The sequence below is a fragment of the Phoenix dactylifera genome, chromosome 12, assembly GCF_051530095.1.
Source record: "Phoenix dactylifera cultivar Ajwa chromosome 12, Ajwa_hap1_PhDact_Kaust_v1.1, whole genome shotgun sequence".
In the NCBI taxonomy this organism is placed as follows: domain Eukaryota; kingdom Viridiplantae; phylum Streptophyta; class Magnoliopsida; order Arecales; family Arecaceae; genus Phoenix; species Phoenix dactylifera.
In genome coordinates this window covers 29,460,151-29,486,959 of record NC_143201.1, presented here as the reverse complement: position 1 = coordinate 29,486,959, position 26,809 = coordinate 29,460,151, and the positions used below count along the sequence as shown (strand labels likewise).

General features: G+C 38.6%; 2 protein-coding genes, 1 long non-coding RNA gene and 1 other non-coding gene across 4 annotated transcripts; 3 read left to right on the top strand and 1 right to left on the bottom strand.

The window, feature by feature from the left end:
* Window positions 1-4,600: 4,600 nt before the first annotated feature.
* LOC113462616 (U1 spliceosomal RNA) lies at window positions 4,601-4,762 on the top strand. Its single transcript, XR_003385377.2, has one exon. It is a non-coding gene; the product is annotated as a U1 spliceosomal RNA (small nuclear RNA).
* On the top strand, window positions 4,604-4,927 carry LOC103704896 (uncharacterized). Its single transcript, XR_603691.4, has 2 exons — window positions 4,604-4,781; window positions 4,875-4,927. It is a non-coding gene; the product is annotated as an uncharacterized LOC103704896 (long non-coding RNA).
* Window positions 4,928-5,305: 378 nt separating this feature from the next.
* On the bottom strand, window positions 5,306-8,957 carry LOC103705515 (uncharacterized). The gene is made up of 3 exons (XM_039130457.3): window positions 8,484-8,957; window positions 5,749-5,913; window positions 5,306-5,549 (listed from the first exon to the last, which is right to left on the bottom strand). Exons 1-3 carry the CDS (start codon window positions 8,781-8,783, stop codon window positions 5,451-5,453), a joined length of 564 nt encoding a protein of 187 aa, XP_038986385.1. The 5' UTR covers window positions 8,784-8,957; the 3' UTR covers window positions 5,306-5,450.
* Window positions 8,958-12,524: 3,567 nt separating this feature from the next.
* LOC103705523 (polyadenylate-binding protein 2-like) lies at window positions 12,525-25,531 on the top strand. The gene is made up of 7 exons (XM_017842121.5): window positions 12,525-13,080; window positions 16,185-16,960; window positions 17,051-17,128; window positions 17,234-17,323; window positions 21,800-22,102; window positions 23,783-24,007; window positions 24,955-25,531. The coding sequence occupies exons 1-7, from the start codon at window positions 12,822-12,824 to the stop codon at window positions 25,180-25,182; spliced, it is 1,959 nt and encodes a 652-aa protein (XP_017697610.4). The 5' UTR covers window positions 12,525-12,821; the 3' UTR covers window positions 25,183-25,531.
* The last annotated feature ends 1,278 nt before the right edge of the window (window positions 25,532-26,809 follow it).

Genomic DNA, 26,809 nt, shown 5'->3' with positions numbered 1-26,809 from the left:
CCATAGAACACCATAACATTGTAACAAGGCTCACGACACTACAAACTTATAATTGCATGTATTAGCGCATAGAAGTTGTCATCCCCATATGAAATAGGTTATATGAAAGATTGTAACCATCTCCCTAAGTCTATAATCATCTATAGGTACGTAAATAGCTAGCTTTATGCTTACAATTGTTAGCTGTATAACTTAACTGTACAATAGTTGTGAACACCTGTATTGATTAGACTATACAGTTGTGTATAGCCTCCCTCCCATCTGTAAAAGGAGGGTTATGGCATTATTTGTATCAATATGGAATAAAGGTTGTATTGCCTTCTTTCTACATTTCCTCCTTTCTCCTCAACAATAAAATATAAAATTACTTGTACAAAAATAAATAAGTATTTGTAGGCCTTTTGAAATATTCTTTTAAAGATTCTTTTTCTAAGATTTAGGACAAGAGAGACGCTTGCAAAATTAGGGTGAAGGATGGGATTCGAGCCTAGGTCATCAGTTATCCAGCACTTGAGCCTCTATTTTTGTTATCTATTAAACAATATTAAATATTCATATGTAAGGGTGTTATGTTATCCGGCATACAATATTCGAAAATCTTATCATTGTTATCCTATGCGGAGTTCAGGATGCCATTCTAACTTCTAAGTGGTCCTAATATTGGTCCATCCAAATCAGACTTGGCTCTTTTTATAATCAAGCTGAGTTGCACGCAGCTCATTTTATTTGAAGTCAACCTCATGCTGTTCATAAACAGTTTATTTCAAAAATCTAACAAGAGTTTAAAATTATTTTACAATGTTATTTCTATAATTTAAAATATTAATTTTATTATATTTTAGTTTGGTAGCTCAAATAAATAATATTTATACATCTTTGTTAATCTATAAAAAATAATTTGTAATATTTTGAGCTAATTCAAGCCAAGCTCGGGTAAGCTAGTCTAAGGCCATGTTGGCAGTAGAGCTGTTAGAAGTAAAACTGTTGGAAGTAGAGCTATCTGAAGTAGAGCTGTTATAAAAAGCTGTTTGCTGTTTGGTAACTATATTTGTAAAATGTTGTGGCACTTTAACATATGTTTGGTAAATAAACTAAGAAAGTATTTTTGCATGACACAATTATCATAAAGAACATTGCATGGTATTATACAACAGAACATAATAAAACATAATATATATTAATACATAAATATACGATATAGTATAATATTATTGTAATATAAAATAACATTATTATAATATAGCATAATTGTAATATAATTATTAGAGTAAATTAATTTTTGGTAATATAACATAATTTTAAATTATTTAACATAACATATTAATGTATTATGATATAATGTAATATATATTATATTTATAGTATAATACAATAATAAAAATATAAAATATTATAATTATTAGATAAATTAATATTATACTTAGATAATTTCTTAATCAAGCAGAGCAAACTTAAACTAGCTTACGACTTTTTGCCGTCTGATAAGAAGACATTCTTCTGTTTTTATCCCTAACATATCATCATCTACCACTTTCTCAACGTGCCTCTATTCTACAACCAAAAAATTCATCCAGAAAAAATACAACTAAAATAAGCACATACATATCATGCTTATCTCCAGCGGTTATATAATTGAAATTTTTGAACAATCAACTTCAATTGAAAATTCCACTAACTCTTGCATGTAATCATGCGTGAAAGCATGCCTGTAATGTCTTTTTCCTTTTTATTGGTACAAGAGGTAAGATCCCAAAAATACTTTCTTCAAGCATAATTACGTTCCATCACATCAACTTGAACCGATAAGGATGTGCTCTGATTGAGTAATTTCAAAGAAAACTTTCAACTTGTGTTTAAATTGTCATACATGTCGATCATGTCATTTGTGGAGTAATTGAGTAAACCCCTATTTGATTTTAATGAGCTCAAAGCATTTGAGTATATTTTATATTGTACTGATAAATTCAATCTAGTGTTTCAGGCAAATATGTGTGAATTTCTAATTAAGTGCCTCAAACTTTGGTTGGAAGTAATTTGGATAAGTATTGGACTCAATATGAACCAAAGTTTGCATCCTGAGTCGACTCCGGAAGATTACGAGTCGATTCCGAGTGGTTTAGAGGTTCTGGCACAAGCTCGAGTCGACTCCGGTACTCTACGAGTCGACTCCGACTGAGAATAGACAGAAACAAGAGTTTCAGACCCTGTCAGCGAGTCGACTCCAAAAGGTTTCGAGTCGACTCCGATGCTTGCCGAGTCGACTCCCGACGGTTCCGAGTGGACTCCAAAGAGTAACAGACAGAAAGACAGAACGATGGATTTTAGACCTTGTTACTGAGTCGACTCCAGAAGGTTACAAGTCGACTCCGACGTTTTGCAAGTCGACTCCTAGTTATGTCCGAGTCGACTCCCAGAGGAAAGCAGTCTGAAAGGTAGAGAATCAATCTCTGAAACCTTGTGAACGAGTCAACTCCAAGAGTTCGAGAGTCGACTCCCAAGTCAGCCGAGTCGACTCCAACAAAGCGCGAGTCGACTCCGAGGCAGATCAGTTCAATAGACAGAGAATTGGTTTTTCGGACTCTGAGAACGAGTCGTCTTCCGAAGATCTCGAGTCGTCTCTCAAGACAGCCGAGTTGACTCCAAGAAAACCCGAGTCGACTCGAGGAAGAAAAACAGAAAGATGGGTTTCTGGAACCCTGAGAACGAGCCGACTCCTAAGTGCCCGAGTCATCTCCAGATGTTGGCGAGTCGACTCCAGGTTTGGTCCGAGTCGACTTCAGGATGGGACAAGCACTTTAATTCAAATCCTGAACAACGGGCGAGTCGTCTCCAGTAAAGCATGAGTCGACTCCAGCAACGGCCGAGTCGACTCCAGATCGCACGAGTCGACTCCGATCCCAACGGATATATTGTCAGGATGTGCAGACGGGACAGAACGGCTCCAAATCACTCTCTAACGGCTAGTTTTCGAATGGAACTACTTAAATAGCTAGAGTGAACAGTAGTAGACAACAAGAGAGCTATTCTATCTTAGCATTAAAGCATTTCAACTAACAAGAGCTTCTTAAGAGTAAATACAAGCAAAAAAAGGAAGAGATGCATTCAACTCAATCCTAGAAGTACTTCCTTCGCATTCAAAGCTCTACTACTGTCCTCCAACTTTCAGTGCTTTCAAGAGGAGACTCAGAAATCGAGAAGCCCCTACTTCCCCATCTAAAATCTGTTTGAGGGCTTCTAACTTTACTTTGCTTATATTGTTCTCACATCTGCTTTTTAGAAACTTTCTTTGTGAATTCCCAAACTTTGTTTTTCTTACTTGATTCAATCAGGGGATTGAATCAAGGGTTGTAAGGTTTGTTGGTGAGCCAAAGATAAAACCAACGGTGTAAGGTTGTGGTTGGTGAACCGGTGAAAACCAACTGGGTTTGATTGTGAACTCGGAAAAACAATCGGGTGGTTTTAGTCGGTGAGCCTCTGAAAACCGACCGAGTTCATTGTAATCTCGTGAAAACAACAAGTTGGGTTGTGAGCTTGTAAAACAACTGGCTATAATCCTAGGGATTATAGTGAACTCCCAAGTGCGGCTTGGGGAGTGGACGTAGGAGCAAGAGTTGGCTCCGAACCACTATAAACTTTTCTGTGTTTGTATTGGTTGTTGTCTCTTTCTCTCTCTTCACTCACTGCATCTAGTAAACTAATTAATTTGCTTGCAATAGATTTAGTTAATTACTCATTATATTTTTAATTGGTCAATATTTAATTAAAACCCAATTTACCCCTCCTCTTGGGTTGTCTCCTTGGGCAACACCATTACTTATCCTCGTGTCATCACTTTCCTTTCATGCATCATGCTAGTGCTTGTAAACCTAATAATGGGAGACATTGTTATATGTTTGAGAGCAAAAAGTTTTTCCATGAACTCTATTGTTACTCGTGTTTGATGTTTTGCCCCGCAAAAGCTTTTGCACCATTTGTTATGCTTTCTTGGTACTGATTCACGAGTGCTTATCTGCAAGTGTCATGAGCCATGTGCTCCTTTACAAGTAGAGCATGCTTTTATATATCTTGTGGATTTATATAAAAAGGGGGGGGGGGGGGGGGGGGGGGGGTTGTTGTTAGTAACATCATGTAATCCCACCCCATGCAAGCGATCAAAACCTAGCACATATACAGAGATTTCTTCCTCTTGCATTTTATCTAGAAGAATAAAAAAAAACTGCAACACATGCCTTGAAGTGGTGATTTGGAGTTTGGACAACTTTGGAGGTGAAAAAATATACTGGTACAATTCACTAGTCTCTGCTTTGAACCCAATAAATTAAATTCCTGGTCTAGCTTCCAAGGTAAATGATACCAACTTACATTTCAAGGTGCCTTTAATTTAGCCTGATACAATGTAAGAGAGATGAAGGAAATTAATTCTACTAATAAAAGAAAAGAAATTAGTTCATAATAGGCCAAGTGGCCAATCCAACCGACGGGGTGCGGGTTCGCCCCGTTGGTCCAGCGCCAAAGACCACCTTAGTCCCACATCGGGAGTGGAGAAACCAGCGATGGGCGACCGCTGGTATAAAGGAAGATGGCGGTGGTACGTTGTTGTATACTTACCTGGACGGGGTCGATGGGCGATCAAGAAGGCCCATGGCCTAGGCTTGCGGCCCACATTGCACGTGGTGGGAGCGCTCGTCTACCATCTCCCCAAGTGGGAGAGTGGGCGTCATAATTTGTGGTAGGAGGGGGTACGCGTCCGCGCGGCCCCTGCCAATTTCAAACCTTAAACGGTTAGCTCGCCTTGCTTTTTTTCACGTGTCTTTTGAAGGCCTCACTCTTCGCTGCTTTCTCTAAATACTTCTCCTTCTTTGTATGTCTTAAAGCGCTCCGAACCCATCATTCATCTGCGAGCAGTGGATAAACCAACAACGGTGGATGGTGAATCTCTTCATGCACCGTTGGTGAATCTCTTCACCGCATGAAGGACACAAAGAGGCTTTTGAACAAAAAAAAAGAAGAAGAAAAGGCATCAGTTGAGATCCATGAAAGCTACCTAAAATACCAGATTATCGGGAGTCATGAATTTTGACCCTCGAAATCTATTCAAATTACGGAATCTGCCACCTGTACTTCAAGTTTCTTTCCATCCGCTGTAATAGATTATCTTGTGAGAAAATATGGATCATTTATTGTACAATGAATGGCAAACAAAAATAAAAATTTATTTCGTATATAATTTTAAGAAGCACTGCAGCAAAACCCATAAGGAATACTTAACCACAGCAACTAATCAACCAGGTCAGATTTTATGGACTTCAAGAAAAAAAACAGCAATTTATATTGACTATTCTAAGTCTTGTTTACATTTTGTGGTACAATAATGCATCAGGCTATGCATCCAACCTAGAGATCTTTAATGATCAAACTCACTAGTCATGTTTCATAGATACAAGAAAGCTTCATTTGCGCATCTCTGGCCTAAGGACACCAACGTAAGGCAGGTTCCTGTAAAGTTCAGCATAATCCATACCGTAGCCAACAACAAAATACTCTGGGCACTGCAAGAGGGAAAACAAGGGGAATCTATCACTTCCAGATTAACAGGAGTGCTAAAGCGAAAGCTTTGAAAGTAGTAGCTGCAAGATATTCATATCTGCAAGTGTTGTTTCCTATATGGAAGATGATGGGTTGAGACTAAGATTCACGCAAGTAAACATAAAAAAGATTTGATAGATGCATATAGCACAAAATTCTTACCTCAAAACCCCAATAAAATTTTCCCTCTCCCACTAGCTTAAATTGCACTTGTCTTCTTGCAGGTTTATCCAGAAAAGTGCAAACTGATACAGAAGATGCTCCTTTTCTTTGCAAGTGTGAAATAAGGCAGGATAAGGTATTTCCTGTGTCTACAATGTCCTCAACCTACAGCAGCAAATATTAATAATACAGTATCCAAAGCCATTAAAGCACTTGCTGTCTGATCAGGGGAAAAAATTGCAAGGTTGTTCAGGGTGTAATAGTTAACTAAAACAAACACCTCAGCATTACAACAGTCTGCACTAATGCGTGAGTGCGGCCGCCTACGGGTGAAGTTTGTATTGATAGAACAGGAATATAAGAATTTAACAAATTTAAAATTATTCATAGATGGAACGATTTATACAGGATAAACTGCAAAAGTTATCCAATTTCTCTAAAAGCTGAACTTTTCACATCACAATATCATAACACTCCTTAAAATTTCAAATTACTGTACCGAGTTGAGGACAATAGCCAGATGACAATGTTAGTGCATTTCTAGCATTCCCTAACTCAAAATATAGTCTATTTCCGTCATCCTGTTTTGAATATAATGAACTAACCGCCGCAGCTTGGAAACATTACTTTTGAAGAACAGTTGATTTGAAGTTAAGGAAATGAAATATAAGTAGTTTTATCCCTCATGATAAAGCATCTTTTAACAATTACTAATAGAAATTTCAAAATCCCCCATGTAAGTTTTCCTAACTAAATGTGAAGACTCTATCAAATTTCTTCAGCAAACTCAAACATTCATTTTATATTCAACTAATCCTATTGGTCTAAATTAGAATAATTTTCATGATTGAATCATTTTTTCCACAAAGCATTTTAATCTTTGATTATTCTTTAGTTAGTAGGTGATCCACCTTTGCTGCTCAGCATAGCCCTACCTGAAATCAGTATGGTTGACCTATGAGAATCTTTTGTTGATGAAACTCAAACTTTACCTCCATCTCCTTCGATTTTTTTTTTCCTTTCAAGGATCACTGAATAATTGGCATAGATTTTTTGTGCTTGCAAGGCCGTCTACAGAAAATTTGGAGTACATATTCGAGGAACATCATTGTTCATTAATTACATAGATTGAAAACAAACGAACAATTTTAGACATATATATACCTACTGTCTTGGATATATGCATATCGGATGATATTTTTTTAATCATTTTTACTTCCTTAAGTAAATTATTTAAGCTAGTGAATTTTGAAATCAATGTTTAGGATAGATGGTAATATCAGATTTATCAGAAAATCCCGGTTCCCTCCAAATTTCCCCACTTACTATATCAGCTGTTCATCTTAAACTTGGTTCCTCATCAAGATAACTGGTACCTCAGGATTTAAGAACCTGCTCGACAAGATTCAAGACCTAGGATCGCAAATCTATGAGCTGTTATTTTAAAAAATCACCTTTTGCTGTATGGAGACCTAAAAGAATTCACAGAATTTAATGATGCTCCCACCATCATAAATTTGCACGTCAGAGCAGCAAGATAAAATGAACAAGCTTGATTTATGATTTTTTTTGCCACACAAGCTATAAAATTTTTGCATCATCACAACTCACCAAAATCACTCTCTGGTTAATCTGTTGACCATGGCTTGCATCCAACCATGTCAATGTTCCCTCCTACCTAGCTAGACAGTCTTTACCCCTTAGTTATAAACAAAAATCATATGAGGCAGGCACTATAGAACATCTTATGGGGCAGGACTCTTGTTTTGCCATGTTTTTCCTAGCGGCCATCTTAAAGAGAAAACCTAAAAATCAAGTAAGAATAAGACTCCTACTACTAACGGAGTTCATCAATTTCGTAACTTAAAAAAAAATGCGAGATGATTAATTGCTCAGTGTGTATTATCTGGCTATGTAGTGTGTACCGATAAAAAGCATATTCTAAAAATTGTGTATCGATTTATCTGAAAATATGTATTGGATCACTGCTAGGTGTATATCAAATAAGCTTGCATTATGTATCAGAAGTCGATAAATATGTATCACCAGCCATATAGTATGTATTGATGAATATAATATTCTATAAATTATATATCAATTTGTTTTAAGGTATGTATTGAGTTGCTCAATGATTAATTTGCTAAGTGTGTATCATCTCTAATCGCATACTGTGTACTGATGAATACTATATTCTAGAAATTGTGTATCAATTTACATAAATATGTGTATTGACTTACTAAATAACTAATTTACTTGATGTGTATTACTTAGAGTCATACAATATATATTACGATTTTTTATATTTTTTTTAATTATAAAGTTGATGACTCCATTTGATTTTTTTTTTTAAATGTGCACTAAAACAAATATGCCAAAATAAGAAATATAATTTTTTTTTTTCAATGGTGCCCACCACATATGATTTTTATTCCTCAGTTATGCAGCATTAATTCGCAATCTTACCTTCTATCGCATCATTTTCGAGAATTAATTACACATACTGATGACAACTTCAAATTTGTGTCAGCGCACAAACTAAAACTCAGATAAATTATTCATCCAGCAGTTCCAAATAAAAAGGAGCTACCTTCCTGGTTCTATATATTAAAAAAAACATATTTTCGACAAGAGTTTCAGATCAAATCGTTCATTAATATGATGATCTGATGAAATAAATTTCCAAGAAAGACAACAGAAGAACAGCGATTTCAGAAATCTACACCACGAAAACGTACCAAAATCACGTGTTTGCCGCTGATATCGATCTTGAGGTCGCAGGAGACCCTGGGGACTCCACTGGACTCCGTCCCCGACCCATACGACTCGGCTCGGATGAAATCCACAGCGACGGGCAAGGTAATCTTCCTCACGATGTCAGCGAGGAAGAGGAACGCCCCCGTGGCGACACCGACGACGACTATAGGGGCCGGGAAACCCTTGAAGTCGTCGGAGATTTGGGACGCGAGCTCGGCGACCCGGCCGGAGATCTCCTCCTCCGTCCACAGGACCCGCTCGATATCGGCCTCGGAGCCCATGGGACCGAGCGAGGGACAGCAGAGAAGCGGAGACGAGAGGAGAGCGGAAGCGTGGGATCTCTAGGGTTTTTTTCGAATCTATAGGGTTTAGAATGTGAATCCGAAGGAAGATGGGAAAAAAGGAAAGTGGTGACTGGCGAGACCCCACAATGGTTTTCTTTTGCTGACATTTTAATCTCCCCCTGATATATTGTTAATGTTCGATTAGGAATCCTTTCCTGCTTCCATAAACGAGAAGGATGCATTTAAGCTTCCTACTCTACTGGCGACCCCCGCAATCGTTTTCTTGCGCTGAAATTTTAAACTCCCCCCGAAAATATTGGGGAAAGTTCAATTAGGCATCCTCTCCTGATTCCATAAACGAAAAGGATGTATTAAATTTTGAATAAAATACAAAAAATTCTTTAGACTTATTCATCGGCTTGTAAAATCTATACCTATATCTAATTAAATTAACAGTTTTAGTGAATCCATCTATCTTATATAAAAATAAAATTAATAAATAAATTATAAAAAATTCTCTTAAGTTTGCAAAATTTATTCTTGCACCTAGTTAAATTAATAGTATTAGTGAATATGTTTACCTTATATAAAAAATCAAAATTATTTATGCATGATGAATAAATTATAGAATTTTTTTAAAATTAGAGATAAATTATGTATCAATTTGTATTTTTTTTTCGTTGGCATACTTTTATTAGAGTGATTTTCATAACAGCTTGTATTGGCAAATAATATTTTTTTATTAACATAATTTTATATTATTTTTATATAAAATTTATACATAAATATAAAATGTACTGAATATAACAGAATTTTTTTTTTGTGTTTTCATCCTGTCATGCAAATATTTTAACACCCTCTCTATGCCTTCCAGGGTGCCCCAAATGCCTACGGCAAGTTCGTGAACAAGACGGCATGCTCTGGAGAGCAGCGGGATGGGAGGTGCAGGCTTTATTGTTAGGAGCCCGGACTCCAAGGTCATCGCAGCAGGAAATGCCTACTTGGTCAATACTTCTGTGCTAGGGGTGGAGCTGAGAGCGGTATATTTTGGATTGAGCTACATACAACGTGCCTTGCAGAAAAGGGAGGTCCTTCTGGAGGGAGACTCTGCTACGATCATTGGCTGAATTCTGCAAGGGTTGAAGAGAGTCGGCGATTACCACCCGCTGTTGAGAGTTTTCGGATGGGATACTGCTTCAGGCAAAGCATGTATTCAAAGAGACCAATGAGACCGCAGATTGGGTAGCTTCTTTTCTTACCAACCACTCAGAAAACTACCTTTGGGTGGGAGAGGCAGAATTTCCCAGTATTCTCCGCAATGTATTGCTTTTTTGAATTTTTTTGTTGTTGTTGTATCCGTACATGATATGTATTTTCTTTTTAGCAAAAAAAAAAAAAAAAACGGCGTGCTTGACGCGCGCCACCGTCCCCAGCCCGACGTCCGTCCCGGTGAGCTCTGGCGCACCATCAGCCACCTTTTCCATGGCCCTTGCTCACTGTGGCCGCGCCCTCGACTAGCTCGACCTCCACTGCGATCCCGTTGAGGACACCGCTGGCACCATCGAGATGCTCCGCTTCAACCACCTGCTCGACGTCGCCGCCATCGCCATCCCCTGCGCTGCCATCCTCTACGGCCTCTACGTCCTCGCTAACGGGCTCCAGGACGAGTCAGGGAACGTGACCCGCTTCCTCCTCCCGTCTAAGACCACCACCAGATGATCGGAGGGAGAAGAAGACGACGTCGTAGAGGCGGATGGAAAGGGCAGCGGCGGGAAGACGGATGAATAGGACCGGAAGCGGATGAATTGGGCTTCAGACTTCAGTCTGGAAGGAGGCGGAAGAAAAAGTATTAAAGTATTTTTTTGTAAATTATTAAAAAAAAAAGAGGCCGGGCTGAGTTCTGACCTGCCAGCTTTAGATCTGACTTGGTTCAGCCAACTTAGAATATAAATTATTAAAATATTTTTTTCTGAGGAAATAGTAAAAATAAGATAAGTTGGTAATCTATTTTTAACCGGCTGCAAATCTAGTAAGTGCAAAATTTCCTAAATATCCTTCAATCATTCAAGCTCTGATAGAAGGACAAGAGTTTTTTTTCCTTTTTTTTTTTTGCTAGTCTTGTAAATGATTGATGGGTTGAGAATGGATGCTGTTGGGGTAATATGCCCAAAGGATGTGAGCATATCACGAGACATGTGATTAGGGGTGCCCAACTTCGGAATTCTCGACCTCGGATGCGCCCGACCTCCGATCTCCCGATCTGGCGCCCGACTAGATGCCCGACCTCAGAGCTCGCCACCTCGCGAGTCCGACCTCGCCACTCGCCTACCGCGGTCACATCCTTCTATAGCCCGATCAAAGACCATACCCTGCTCAGAGACCATACCCTACCACTGCCCCTAGCATTTAATGCGCGTGGCCTTTGTAGATCTCCGGCTTACGCCACAATTAATGCGTATCTCCGGCTTACTCAACAATTAATGTGCGTGACACCTGTTATTTACGGATCTCCAGTCCTCCATGGCAAATTAGCTCGGCTGCATCCAGACGGCCGTGACAACTCCTTGATTCCGACTTCATCCCCTACGACAAGGCATTAATTCACATGATCGTACACCAATTCATGCGACGTACTCAGTCATACGGCAACCTCGCCCCATCACATCACAGGTAACCCAGCGCCCCTCTATAAAAGGAGAACCCCTCCACTTTAGAGGGGGCTGGAAGGCAAGAACTCTGGACACACGTTATTTCTCCTCATATACGCTTGCCCCCCTCTGACTTAGGCATCGGAGGGCCGGCGCCGGTAACCCCGGCCACCGGCTTTTTGCAGGTTCTCCAAAGGACGTCGTCCGTCGACGGATCGCCGCCCACTAGTGTTCACCGGTGCTCCTCCTTCTCGGCTGACCGATCGCCCCCGGGTCCAATTTCCAGCGACAGATGCTAATGTTTAAGATGGTCGATCAAATCTATAGGCAAGTTTGGAGTGCTCATATTAAAATGAAGACACTTTCATCAAGAAAAGATTAGTGGAGGTACAAGGCCCAAACACCTGTTTTTTCTTAGAAAGAGGCACATTGCAAAGGAAAGGATCCATAATATACTTGAGATATGCTGGCATCCAAGTATGGGGAATGGCTTGAAGGAATATATATATATAAAGAATAATGTAAACTAATGTAACCAAAGTGAGGAGACGGTCGGTTATATGAACTAGTAAGCAAGAGATTGCAGTCGTGCTAATAAAAAGAGGAGAGAGAATTTTGAGGAAGTGTGCATCGCATGTCTATCGAAAGAGGACCAACATTGTGGACTAGTTGCTTTTTATGCGACAGAGCATATGGGAGAAGTATCAGTTTGTTCTTTTGGTTGCTTTTCATGATATTTTAATTTTTAATTTTATTTAATATATATATATATATAAAAGGAGGAGAAGAAGTAGAAGAAAAAAAAAAAAAAAAGGAAAGAAAGAAAAGAAGAACAAGAAGGCCGGAGGCCGCAGAGCGAGTAGGGAAAGGGTGAAATCACAACACGAGAGCGACCAAGTGGCCGTATAAGGGATGGTGGGGTGATGGCGGTGGATGGCATAGGAGAATGGCGGCGGCTGCGGTGATCACATCAGTGGCGTTTCCGTTAATAATCCCTAAATCCATGACCATTAAATCTTTCCCGTCAGTTCACGCGTGTGCCTAGTCTTAACGGTCATAATAAAGTTCGTAGCTTTAGCGCCACGAGTCCACGACATGAGACCGCACCTGCCGAATCTCATGCCACTCTCCGAAGATTCCACGCTCCCCCTCCTCTCTCTTTTAAAATCCACTCGCTTTCCCTTCTTCGCCCTCTCTCTCGCGTCTTCGCCTCCCCTTCTGTCCCACGCGAAGTTACGCCCCCCCCCCTACCCTAAAAAATCCAAAAAGATTCAGAAAAATCCCTCATAAAATCCCAAAAAAATCGATAAAAGCTAGCCCTTTTGAAGGCTTCGCCTCCTCATCGATCGAAGGCTTCGATTGTGTTTCTTATATTTGTCCGGTGGCAATGGCGAACCCGGCTCCCTCTCCCCTCGCCGCCCCCGCGCAGCCTTCCCCGGGGCAGATGTCGCCGGCGCCGGCGCACGGCGGGGCGTTCGGAAACGCATCTCTCTACGTCGGTGATCTCGACCTGTCCGTCACGGAGGGACAGCTTTTCGATCTTTTTAGCCAGATCGGGCCGGTCGCATCCGTTAGGGTTTGCAGGGACCAAATCCGCAGGGTCTCCCTCGGTTATGCTTACGTCAATTTCCACAACCCCCAGGACGGTAAGACTTATGGAAGTTTTGATCTTTAGCTGTACTCTTTTAGGGTTTCAGTGCTGCTATTATCGTTCTTGATCGTATATTGGATTCTCGATTCTTGCTTCCCGTCTGCATGTTTGCATGTCTGAGTCGAGGGATTATTTTTACGATCGATCATGTTTGCATGTTTGAGTGCAGGGATCAGTTTTCCCATTCATTCTTAATCAATAGGAAAAAGAAATTATTTTCTCATCTGATTATCTACGTCTTTTGTTACACAATGGAGTTCTTGTGTTTCTGGGATCTTGGAATATTAAATTTAGCTCGTAATCAATATCACGTGGATTTTTCTTGGTATGGATTTGAAGCCCTTTCTTTCTTTCTTTAATTTTCTTCTTTTTCTGTTTGGATTTTTAATCATGATTTTCTAAGCAAGCTTCAAAAAGTTGGCTGCAGATTATTGACTCTAACTGTGTCTGTGATATAACAATGAAAGTTGAGAATCTTTGATATCCAAAGTGCCACATGCACATTTGAAAAGCTGTGAGCTATATTTGTATTGAATTTAGAGTTTGAAACTCTGCATCAGCCTGTCTAAGCCTGCATTGGTTGGCACTGCACCACCTCGAATATTTGGGGCCTTTATGTTTGCAGTGATACTTGTGGAGCTGGAGAGGGGATAAGACTTTATGTGTGTCATACTGTATTTGGTTGATTTTGATTTCTCTACAATGTCCGAGAATTAGAACAATTCTGTGATTCAGTCACATATATTTTAGGTTTTAGGACTTTTTTGGATGATGGCATAGAAGGCTTATTCTCTCATTATCGTGTCAGGTGATGAAATTGTAAGATTTTGCCAATGACAGAATTATCAGAGTCCAAGATGAATTTTTGCTCCCAGAAAATGAAGGAGCTGAGATATATCTTCATGGATAATCTCTATAGAAATTGGAGCTACCTAGGTTAACTTTTGGCCAGAAAGAGGTAAAAATGTCGCTGGTGGAAGATTCATTTAGAAATCGGGTAAGTTTTAACTTACCCGATTTAGGTTTCGCGAATATCTTGGCAAGTCTGAGTTGAGAGGTACTTTGAGGAAATATAACAAGAAAACTGTCTTGGCTTTGTGTGGTGGACTATTTTAAATTAAATAAGGCTTTGATACTAGAGCAGCAAGGATGGTTGAGATCCCATACGAGAACACTTAGAGCAGCGAGAATTCCTTTGATTGCTGGGCCATAGTTAGTCTGATGCATGTTAAAGACCAATTGGGAATTTTTGTGTCCATGTTTGGGCTTCAGAGGAAGATTTGGGCTGGGAACAGGGCTTACGCACCTTCTGACAGTTGAAGTTGTGGAAAGCAGTTAAGTCATTTGAAGTTGATCTAGTGTTAATTTAGGAAAGCTTCTGGAGATGGTTTGAGGGCCCACTAGACACCCGAGACAGTTTTGTCTTAATTTAGAAAAGCTTTTGGAGATGGTTTGAGGGGATTCTAGACACCCAAAATTTTTCCCTTTAATATATTTATCTCTTTTTGTGGAATTATAGTAAGGACTTTACTACTATAACAGGCCTTTCTTCTTTTTTTTTCTCTCAAATTCGAAGTTGTACTTCACATTAGGAACCATTGGAGGTCTTCAGCAGTGTGTTTAAAGGAGATGCCAAGGTGGCTGCTTTATTGACTTGGGATGTAGTTCCTGCAAAGGAAATCAAAAGAAAAGCCAAGATTGCCGTTCTCATCTTTCTCAATATTTCTTTATTCTCCAGTTTTTTTTCTCTTTACTGTTTTATTTATTTATTTTGTCTGCATCTGTGTCTCTTTGCTCAAGTTTTGCTGAATATAGGTTACCAAGATATGATTGAGAGTAACTCAATAAGCAGGGAGATAGGGGTGTGAGTGGGGTATAACACAACTTCCTAATAGCACATTGGCATTATAATTCTAAACAATCAGGATGTTATTTATATATGCAAGGTCATTGACTGACACAAAGACCCCACTTTATAATTAATTTAAGCCTTAATTGGTAAGCCTGATTCTGTCCGTATGTGATAAATTTAATGTTTTAGATTTTAGAACTCCCTATGACCATTACCTCTAGGTCAGTCCTATGTGGCTCTGCCAATTTTGTAGCCAAGAGTCCACGGCAACATTGGCAGGAGGGGCTTGCCATAAGATCCAAAAGACTTTGTTGACAGAATGGAGGCATCACCTTATTTGCTAAATAGCTTAAGCTCATTGTATTAGGAAGCAACCATCCATTTTTCTGGAAAGACGGAAGAAGACCCAGTCTGGTATAGGGAAATGCGTTAGTTATTTAGGCTAAAACTCTAAATAAATTAGAATACAGTCCCTTTTCTCATTATTTCAATAATACTTAGCAAATTAGTGTCTTTACGTCATCCTTTCATTTTTTTTTTCATTGTGGACTGGTGAGTATTAGTAGTTATGGCCTGTTCTTGCTAAGGTTTAAACATTTATAAATCAATTAGAGTGGCATTTTGAAAACTCAACTTAAATATATTTAGGTTTATACCTGCAAGTCACGCAATTAATTACAAATCTTGCTTTTAATCTAACTACTAGAGCAGACTCCTTTATGAACTAAAACATATTAAAAAGGAATTGGCCACTTGTTTACATCAATAAGATTTAGGTATCATGTACTTTGGACTTATGTATTTTATCCATCTTTTACTTGGTCAAAAGCATTTTTCTGCTTGTTTCTTCATACTATACCTTTCCACTGCCTCAAACAGGTTAAGTGGATGACAATGCAGCATTGAACTGGTTATGTTTGAGGTTCACACTTTTGTGAGATTTTTTACATGTAGTCTTCGAACAGATATTTATCTTTATTGTTTGTTTTCTTCCTTTTTTTATTTAAAGCTTATTTATCATTCAGATTAAATATAGTTAATAATGTCTTTTTACTATTAAAGGCAGCTATTGGATTTTGTAACTGATCCAAGGAGGCTTAGTAAACCAAAAGAAAAAAATCTAAATTTATTTGTTTGCCCAAAATTTTGTTATCCAGTTTCTTGGTAGCATACACTTCTGTCTATGGAGATTTTCTGTAAGCACCTACACTTGCTCTTGGTACCTTATTATTTGTGTTATCTTGCAGCTAGCCATGCCTTAGAGGTCTTTAATTTCACCCCCATAAATGGAAAGTCTATCAGAATTATGTTTTCCCACCGAGATCCTAGTGTTCGAAGGAGCGGATATGCTAATGTATTTATCAAGAATCTTGACCACACAATCGATAACAAGTCATTGCATGATATATTTGTTTCGTTTGGTGCTATCCTTTCTTGTAAGGTGGCCACTGATTTTAATGGTCAGTCGAAAGGTTATGGTTTTGTACAGTTTGAACATGAAGATGCAGCTCGGAAAGCTATTGGTCAACTTAATGGAATGTTGATCAATGAAAAACAAGTGTATGTTGGTTTCTTTATCCGTCGTCAAGAGAGGGAACCTGCAAATGGATCTCCAAAGTTCTTTAATGTATATGTAAAGAATTTGCCTGAAAAATACACTGATGATGATTTGAAAAGTGAATTTGAAGCATCTGGTGAGATCACCAGCGCAGTAGTTGTGAAAGATGAAAATGGAAATTCCAGGGGATTTGGCTTTGTAAATTTTAAAGACTCAAAAGCTGCTGCTTCTGCAGTTGAGAAATTTAATGGAAAAGCTTTAAATGATAAAGTTTTATATGTTGGAAAAGCTCAAAAAAAATCTGAAAGAGAGGCCGAGTTAAAGGTCAAATACGAACAGGAGAGAAATGGGAGAATGGACAAAATTCGAGGACTTAATTTGTATTTGAAGAATCTTGATGACACTATTGATGATGAACGCCTTAAAGAGCTGTTCCGTCCGTTTGGCACTATAATTTCCTGCAAGGTATGATTGTGCAGATTTATGCACTGATTTATTATGAACACTTTGTCTATACGTCATGAAGGTTTGTTCTGTATGTTTTCTTCTTTCCAGGTCATGGTGGATTCACAAGGGCAGAGCAAGGGTTCTGGTTTCGTGCAATTTTCATCTCCAAAGGAGGCTAACAGTGCTGTAAGTGGATAGTCATTTACAAGTCTTTTGATGTCGTCATGAGATTATTGAGATGCAAGCAGTCTTTTTCCCACTAAGCTACATTTGACTTTGAATACTGTTCAGATAAATGAAATGAATGGCAAGATGACTGGAAAGAAGCCTTTATATGTTGCTGTGGCTCAACGTAAAGAGGATAGAAGAGCAAGGTTGCAGGTATATGTTGCTTTGTTCGTAATTTACTTGTGCATCGATACAGAGCTTATTGCTAACTTATAAACAACATGACCATATCATTTTTTTTTTTTTTGTTCTTTGATGCTGTTTAACTTTCACCATTCTTGTCTTTTCTATATTTCTAATATATGCTCTTCTTTAGTAATTGTATCTTGTTAATACTTGTCATTGGGGTGCCTTGAATGTCTTTTATCATCTTTTAGAATTTATCTTCTTAATATCTTTTTTTTGTGTCTTTGTTTCTTTTAAAAGCTACAATAACATTCATGAATTTGCTAACCATGTATTGGGACTTTGGTCTGGAGAGAACTTAGCACCTTCAAATATATGCAATCATGGCTCTGCAGAGTGAATTTCCTATTTAAAACTGAAACCAGTTGTCATTAATGTAACATAAAGTCAAAAAAATAAATGAATGTGCATCTCTATGGGAATATTTTTTGTTGATGCAGCTCCTTTCCACAGCTGAACAATTGTTAACTATACCTGTGTAGTTTTCGTGCATTTATGACTATTAGTGCCTCTCTACCTCTCCTTTAACCTTGCAACCTGAAAATTCAAAGCCTCCTTTGAGGGGCTTTCCCCCCTGTTTTTGGTGGCTAAGCTGCACTTGCTAAACAGTCAAAACATTTGATTGGACTTGTCTGCCATTTGTATTGCATGCAAGCTTTCCTATAACGTGCCTGCTTCTCATTATGTCCTTATTGTTCTCAAGTCAGTTTTACCATCATCATTTTGCTACCTCTCGCTATTTTAGTGGTCAATATTGTCATTGATGCACCATAGCCTGTCTTTTATTTCTCTAGAAAGTTTTACAGTACCTACTAAATCTTATTGGCATTTGATGGTAGCTTAAAATTTGAGAGTGATACTTCAGTATCCACTTCTGTTTTAACGTTCAACTCTAATTGGTACCACATTATCTTCCATCTTCTGTGCAACTGATTTAACTAAAAAATGTTTTGCCTTTGAAATCTTTTATCTTTTGATTTTTGTTGTTTTCTTCATTATATACATATTCTTGCTATCTACATACTATGTTTCAGTTAGACTACGTTTAGAACTTTGCCACCTACAACTTCCAAACCCACTTTGAAATCAGCCTTCTTCATTCAGAACAGTGGATTGGGATATTCCTGGACCCACTGCGCTGATAATCCGCAACCCACTATCACATAAATTGGTACCCTGCACTGATAAGCCTAAGCTGAATTATGTGTGTGAGAGGTAGAGATATAGAGAGGAGAGAGGCAGAGAGAAAGGTAAGATAGAGAGATGGAGAGAGAGAGGGGCGGGGTGCCTTTGTAGTAGGAGGCTGTAACATCAGGAGCATGAAGTGCTGAGATTACCACTTTTGCTTCCCCTCTTCTTTCCTATCTTTACCTGGCCACACCTTTTTAAGATCCCTATTTGCCCAATATGATGTACCTGCCATCCAGGCTCTTTTCCTCTTCCTGTTGTTTTTCTTCTCTCCTTTTTTCTTTCTCGTTTATCTCTGCTTCTTTTTCTCTCTTTTACCATTTTTGGCAAATCATCTTGATCCGATCGGGGATCAAGTCAGGGGATCCTCCTGGATCACATCTTTGCATTTTCCTTTCTCCTCCTCCTCATTTTCTTTTTTTGGAGCATTCCATACTTCTTTTCCTTTCTATTCGTCATTCCCTCTTTACCCCGTCTTATTTTTTCAGTCCCTATTGTTTTCTGCAATAAGAGACTGTTTGCTTCCCTGCGACTGGAGATGCACTGCAGGTCAAGTTTCATGCAGCTAGAATTGCATAGCATTGAATTACATGTGGTTAAATATATTTTGTTTTCTGTATTAGCTGTAAGTTCAAAGTAGTTGTTTGGTTGTATGTGGTTGTAGGTCATGCAGTCACCCTATAAATGGGATGGTGAACTTGTGCCCTCTCTTGAATCATATGCAAACTATTGTTCTAAAATTTTATATCAAATTACTTTTTAAAATTATTAAGAAGCTTCGTAATACCTTTCTTGGACAGAGGATCTGACCCTGTAAATGAACAAAATGGGGAAGAATGACTTAAAAAATTGTTACAGAATAAAAGGCTTATTAATTCTCGTAAAGGTTATAAATTTTGACAGTATTTTCTTAGAATGTTGTATAATGATGTTTATTATGGAGTGAGAAATCAAATTATGGTAGTTGAGATTCTGACATCAGTGAGTTGATTCATACTCATGCCTTCATATAGATGGATTAGATGCTCACCATTTCAGAAATCTGTTCATGATGGTTTTCCTGCACCTGAATTTTCTAATTAAATTTAATTCTCAGATAGTCCTACCAAGAATTAATCTTATAAAATTCGAAAAATAACTCCAGCAATGATCTGAATTAGATAGAAAGGGAATGAAATTGACTATAACAGTGAAAAAGATTCAGTCCTCCATATCAAAAAACATTAGAACTTAATCGATTAAATGCTCCATATCCAAGCATAAAAATAGATATTGACACGAAAAAAAGAAATGCAACCAATGAAAACAGAAGCATCAGAGATCCAACACAGAATTGACAAGTTACATACAAAAGTAAAATAAATATACTTATATCTACGAAGATCAAACTCATCAAAGCATAGCATGACATATTTGACTCGAAATTGGTGTGGGAGGGGAAGGGATTAATGGTAGAACCGTAGAAGAATTGTGGATTCGGTTCAGGACTTTTCATTCGGATCCCTCCCGTTTTCAGAGTTCAGTGGAAGAGGTGGAAGGAACCAGTTAGGGATGGATCAAGGTTAGAGATCCTACAATCTGAAAGCTTTTCATCATGGATTGAGACAGATGGTGGAACCCTAGAAGAATTGTGGATTCGGTTCGAGACTTTTCATTCGGATCCCTCCCTTTGCCAGAGATGGTGGAAGAGGTGGATGGAACCAGTTAGGATAGTCCTACCAAGAATTAATCTTATAAAATTCGAAAAATAACTCCAGCAATGATCTGAATTGGATAGAAAGGGAATGAAATTGACTATAACAGTGAAAAAGATTCAGTCCTCCATATCAAAAAACATTAGAACTTAATTGATTAAATGCTCCATATCCAAGCATAAAAATAGATATTGACACGAAAAAAAGAAATGCAACCAACGAAAACAGAAGCATCTGAGATCCAACACAGAATTGACAAGTTACATACAAAAGTAAAATAAATATACTTATATCTACAAAGATCAAACTCATTAAAGCATAGCATGACAGATTTGACTCGAAATTGGTGTGGGAGGGGAAGGGATTAATGGTAGAACCGTAGAAGAATTGTGGATTCGGTTCAGGACTTTTCATTCGGATCCCTTTCGTTTTCAGAGTTCAGTGGAAGAGGTGGAAGGAACCAGTTAGGGATGGATCAAGGTTAGAGATCCTACCATCTGAAAGCTTTTCATCATGGATTGAGACAGATGGTGGAACCCTAGAAGAATTGTGGATTCGGTTCGAGACTTTTCATTCGGATCCCTCCCTTTGCCAGAGGTGGTGGAAGAGGTGGATGGAACCAGTTAGGGATGGATCAAGGTTAGAGATCCTACCATCTGAAAGCTTTTCATCATGGATTTGAGTGGAAGATGATGGTCTGTCTGGAGATCAAAACCTTAAATAGAGAAGAGAGAAGACTGGGACGACTGAAAAAATAGATCAAGATCATTAGACCTAGAGAGAAGAAGAAGGAAGAGAGGATGCTGGAGATGGCCAACTAAGGCTCTGTTTTTCCTCTCTCTCTCTCTCTCTCTCTCTCATGAACAAGGGGGCAGGGAAGTGGCATGAAGTGAGATTTTTTTTCGTTTGACAGTGGAAGTGTTTGAGCTGCAGTATCTCAGGTCGGAGTTACATGCGTCTCTCTAGTTGCTTCTGCTCTGGAAGCTGCAGCTGTCCAAATAGATGGGTTCCACCACAAACTGCAGCTGGACCTGCATGTGGTCCAGCTGCAGGCTTCCAGACAGACCCTTAGATCTGGAAACTGATTATCAGGTCTAAACTGTGTCAGACCACTCTGAGGATGCATTACCACTTTCCTGAGTAAAACATGTCTTCTTCATAAGAAATGTCTTCTATTTCACTATGCTGTGTACTTCATTCCTTGATTTATTTTGCTTAGATACTTACCTCTAAAGTGAAGAGGAAGCTTCTGTTACCATCTTAAGCCACAGATGTTGACTTCATAGCAATCCTTGAAATGCTTTTTGCTCCATTGTCATCGTCCAGCCATTTCCTTGATGTATTTAATAATCATTTATTGCTATTCTCATTTGCTCCCCAGTTTCAGAGTTTATTTACTGAAGAATTTCAAATGCTTTTTATTTTTTTTTCTTAATGTTAAGATAATTTTACATGTATTTTTTAATCTTACATGTGCTGTAATAATACAACTTTTAGTTCTGATGCCATGCTTTTACCTGTATTTTTTTGCCAGTTTGATTTATTCTATTTTCTTTTGCAGGCTCATTTCGCACAGCTTAGTGCTCAAGGGACTATGACACCTGCAATGCCCTCTATGCCTGCCTACCACCCTGGTCCACCTAGGCTTGCCCCTCAGCAACTTTACTTTGGACAGGGTGCTCCCGGTCTCATTCCACCCCAACCTACAGGGTATGGTTTCCAACAGCACCTTGTTGCAGGAATCCGCCCTGGTGTTGCCCCTAACTTCATGATGCCTTACACCCTTCAGAGGCAAGGACAACCTGGACAGAGGGTGGGTGCTAGGCGGGGAGGAATGTCACAGCAGATGCAGCAGCACCAGCAGGTACAACAGTCTTTTAGACAACCATTTTGACCCTCCCTGACGTGAATTCTCTTTGCTCATGCTTTTATTTGAAGTCTCTGATGTCAGTGTACTTTGTTGAAAACCCTCATACTTAATTTGCAAGAAAAAAAATCGCTCTTTAGTGGGCTCTATCAAATGTTGAGACCTTTCTGGGATAACCTTTGTAGTTCTTGTCAATTAAATAAATTTTTTATCTGTTAACTCAGTAACTTTGTTCAATTCTTTGGAACTGCTTGATCATTCCAAGCCGCACATGGATGTGAGGCCTTGTGGTGGCAAAAGGTCAAAGTGTGCTTCCCCCACCCAAAAGTTGCAGAGTTCTGTATCCAGATTTGGATTCTACAACCATTTGAGATGCAAGTCTAAATGCTGAACCAATTTCTGTGGTCACACTTTTTCTCCGAGGCTGCATACATGTCATCCTTTTTAAACATATGACCTTGCCTGAACAATATTAAATTTATTATCTTATTGACATTATAGACTTGGTGGAGGTCTTAGGAGTTAGGATGGTAAAAAGATCTTAGATTGAACAAATTTGAAGTGTGGTTAGGACAACAATAACAAAAAACATACTTTTTCGTCAATTGCCATGAATGCCTGTTGTGGTTTCCTCTAATCTTTTCCTATATTATGCAACTAGAAATTCTGTTGGGAACTGCTACTATCATCACTGGAACTCTGGTCATGATTGCTGCTAAGATCATGGACCATGATGATGGGTCTATGTGACTCTCTTGTTCCATCAGTGGCTGAGGGGTAAGAGCGTCACATGAAGAAGCCCTTGTTGGTGCATACTTTTGGAGGAAGTGGATTTTAAGAAGGAAAATAGTTCAAGCAGTCATGCATGGTCTAGTTTCGCATCCATTTATGATAATGTTTATTTTTAGTAAGGCACAGCGAAGGACATTTTTATCAGAGTAAAACACTCATTTCTCATGATTCAATCCTGACTTTCTTGTGGATATGCTCTCCAATTTCCAACTTCCACTCATTATGTTCCTTGATCCAATGCCTTAAATCCAAATGGGATATGTATGTTCAATTTCTGATCGACCTTTATTTGACTACCTTCAGCCAAGCTTCTGGACAATTAGGATAACCCCCTTAGGCTGAAAAACATAATGGAAGAAACGATTTAGCCCTCCTTGAGATATGTTCCTACTTTGTTTCTTTTGACTCGATGACTTGCTGTAAATTGATGGGCCCATAATAACTAAGTGCATAGGTGTGCCTGTGTGTATCCATTTGTGCGCCTGCATGATTTTATTTGTTTTCAAACTTCTTGTTGATCTTCACTTTTTGGTTGGGTAATATCTCTAATATGGTTATCAGCACAAAGCTTGGCTCTCAGGATTAGCAGTTACCTGGCAGGCAGAAACTCAAACAGTATTTAATTTAATTAAATCACTGTGAGATGTTTTTGTCTTCCATTTATGGTTGCTAACACCATTGCTTCTCTCACTCTGAAAATGTTTTGTTCTTTCAGTTTTATTTTAGATGTTGTGCCTTCTGAACTTGTTTATTATTAGACAAAATGAAATTATTCATTTAGTATGACTACTGCTAGTTGGCTTGATTTTTTCAATACTACATCTTTTGCATTCAGCTATGACTAACTGATGTTTCTCATCTACTCTTGATAATCCATGAATGCAGTTGATTCAGCGTAGTGCTAATCAAGGCTTTAGATATATGCAAAATGCTCATAATGGGGTTGATCCAACAATGATACCTCAGGGTCTGATGGGTCCAATGATGCCTTTGCCACTTGATGCAAGTGGTATGCATGTTGCTCCAATGGATGCGGTCCGATCTTCACCAATTCCAATCACATCTCTTGCCTCAGCTCTAGCTTCTGCAACTCCTGAAAATCAACGACTGGTAAGAATGCTTCAGCTTGCTAAGTTATAGGCTGACATAATGGATATGAAATTTACTAATCCTTTTGCTAATGCGCATGTGTTGGAATGCAATTGTATGTTAGTACAGTTCCGTGTCAGTGCCAACCAACTTTTCTTTCGTCAAACAATGTTGCATGATTAATCACTGGCTCCAAGCTATTAAAATTCTGTTTGGGATACCAGAATAGTCTATCCATGAATAATGTTATGCTAATGGAATTTTGCAGTTGAAAAGAAGCAGGAATAGAGGAAATTGGAGAGATAGGGTTTTTTTTGGATTCCCAAATCCCAATTTTTCAGGGATAAGTCAAATCACTGCTCAAATGTATCCTGATGGAACAGGGATTCTAGGGATCAAGCGGATTTGACAAACTCTCGAACTTCTCTTCTCCATTTCCTTTCTTAATAGGCAATCTCTTCTGAGGACGAGATATCACCCAGACAAATTGTTCTGTATCCAAACATGCCCTCACTATTTTTAATCGCTATGGACAACAAAGTACAAAAATTCAACCTGTTGCATATAATTTCAAATGATGACAGTAACTGGATCCAGGGATGGATGCCATTTCAAATAGATCTTGAAATTTTATCTGTGCATTCATACACCTAAAGGAAAATCTACAGGTGTTTGAGGTGTTTGATTATGCTTCATGGACAAAATGTTGCTGCACCTTATTGGTATAATATTTTGGGTACAAGTCTGGTTGCACCTTCTAGGTTTTAGATAAGGATCATACGATAACTGTTCCTGATCGTTAGTTCATTGGAGCTTATAATCTTCAATTCAGGGTGGATTTCATTGGAAAGTGATATGAACTGAACTCAGCCTGCAGTAGTTAAAGAGACCTGAAACTTTAGTCCTTTATGTTCTTGTTATAGTTTGTATGCTGTACTCATTGGCTTATTTATTCATTTGGGTTTCAGATCCTGGGTGAGCAGTTATACCCACTTGTTGAATGTATTGAACGGGATCAGGCTGGAAAAGTGACTGGAATGCTCCTAGAGATGGATCAAAATGAGGTCCTCCATCTTATAGAATCTCCAGATGCACTCCAGGAGAAAGTTGCAGAAGCTATGGAAGTCCTACAATTAGCACATGCTCCAGGTTCAGATGCTGCAGATCAGCTTGGTTCATTGTCCCTGAATGACTGAAGTTATCCATCTTCTTTGATGGTTGGCTATCTTTAATTAGGGATTGCTCCATGGCTTATAATTATATTGAATTTTTTTATTCCATTTAGTGTTTGGCATTTGCAATGTCAAAATTTTTGGGGATTCAACATGAGACAAGCAAGGGATGATATATCTTAAGGGTTTTTATACTATTATTTTTCATGTTTGTTTATTTGTTGGATTAAGTATTGTGGACAGAAGTCTAGGTTTGAGGGTTTTGCTATGTGTGGATTCTAATATGAGATATCTTTTTCATTCTCTTGTAGAGATGATTGTGTGTTTGTTACCTCCCATAATGGAGAATGGAAATATGTGCATCGTTATATAAGCTTGTAGTTGTCCAAGTTCCAATTAGCTCCAATTTTCATTCTCTTGGCGTCCCTTTCTTAGAATGGTTTATGAAAGGTGGTGCTATATTATTAATCTTGATAAAAAAAATCACATGCTCAGATTGCAACCTGAAATGTGGAAGATGAGAGTTCTGCAAGGAGCGGTTGGTTTAAGTCCTTTCGAGCTCTGAGAATTCTTGATTGAGTTGATCGAGGATTAACAGGGAAGACGGTGTTTTTTCTAGTGACTCTGGATTGATATGTTGGTTGCTTGGATGTGAATTTTGATTGCTCTTTAGCTGATGCCCTGAACTTATTTAGTGGTTTTAGTGAATGACCAAAGGCCAGTTCCGATGGTTCATCTAAAGTTTGCAGTAAACAGCTGTATTGAATGTGACCATCGTGGTAATGGTTGGAGTGACATTAGAGGTAGAATCTATGCTTCACAGTGATATTGTTCGGAGTAACACTAGAGGTAGAATCTATGCTTCACAGTTGGTAACTTAAACGTGGTTGATACCAATCACCCGGGTTTGAGTGGGTTAAGCCACTGGTGGATGGTACAAGTGACCTGGGATTGAGTCTACTTTGGATGGGAGGGTGGGACCCCCTCTTCTCAGATGATTAAAACAAGAGAGTCGTTGATAACCTGAATAATTCCAGCAAAACATCAAACAGTTGCTTGGATGATAGTTTAATAACCAGCATGATCCAAAGGTGTCTCAGTTTAATTTCAGTTTTCCCCCCATTTTTTCCAGTTGTCTGAACGAGAAACCTCATTGTATGTAAAATTCTGGGTACGGAATATGATGCATATAACTCAAAAATATACTTTCCAAGTTTGTGCTAATCCCGGCAGGCCGAGTGCCGGAACTAATTTTTCATGCATAAGATTAACACACTTCAACACACTTCAACACACTTCACTGAAGGCTGTACTGGATATAGCTAAATATAGTAGTTAAATAAAAGCCATACATCCCGAGAGGCAAATTAACCTACTAATTACTTATCAAAGCTGGTCTTTTCTCCTTCCTAATGACTTCCCCATCCCAAGTGGTAGACTTGGCAATAAGGCCATTGCACGAAGTTGCCATTTATTTTTAAATAAATATTGCTCAAGAAAAAAAATATTCCATTTCGTTATTGCTTTATTGTAATTGTAATGACTGATACTTTATCTCTTTTGGGGGCTTTCTCAAAAGCCATTGAAATTATTGGTGGGTCTTATTGGCTTTGCGCTGGTCCCGGATATCTAAACCATATCCGGCGGTCCA

What these genes read in the sequence shown, in the direction of transcription:
- LOC103705515 (XM_039130457.3), bottom strand. Translation starts at nt 8,783, where the DNA reads ATGGGCTCCGAGGCCGATATCGAGCGGGTCCTGTGGACGGAGGAGGAG. An exon ending in GCGGCAAACACGTGATTTTG is followed by an intron (nt 5,914 to 8,483) that starts GTACGTTTTCGT and finishes TTGCTGCTGTAG; the next exon opens with GTTGAGGACATTGTAGACAC. An exon ending in AATTTTATTGGGGTTTTGAG is followed by an intron (nt 5,550 to 5,748) that starts GTAAGAATTTTG and finishes TCCCTCTTGCAG; the next exon opens with TGCCCAGAGTATTTTGTTGT.
- LOC103705523 (XM_017842121.5), top strand. Translation starts at nt 12,822, where the DNA reads ATGGCGAACCCGGCTCCCTCTCCCCTCGCCGCCCCCGCGCAGCCTTCC. An exon ending in ATAGAAGAGCAAGGTTGCAG is followed by an intron (nt 17,324 to 21,799) that starts GTATATGTTGCT and finishes TTTCTTTTGCAG; the next exon opens with GCTCATTTCGCACAGCTTAG. An exon ending in CTCCTGAAAATCAACGACTG is followed by an intron (nt 24,008 to 24,954) that starts GTAAGAATGCTT and finishes TTTGGGTTTCAG; the next exon opens with ATCCTGGGTGAGCAGTTATA.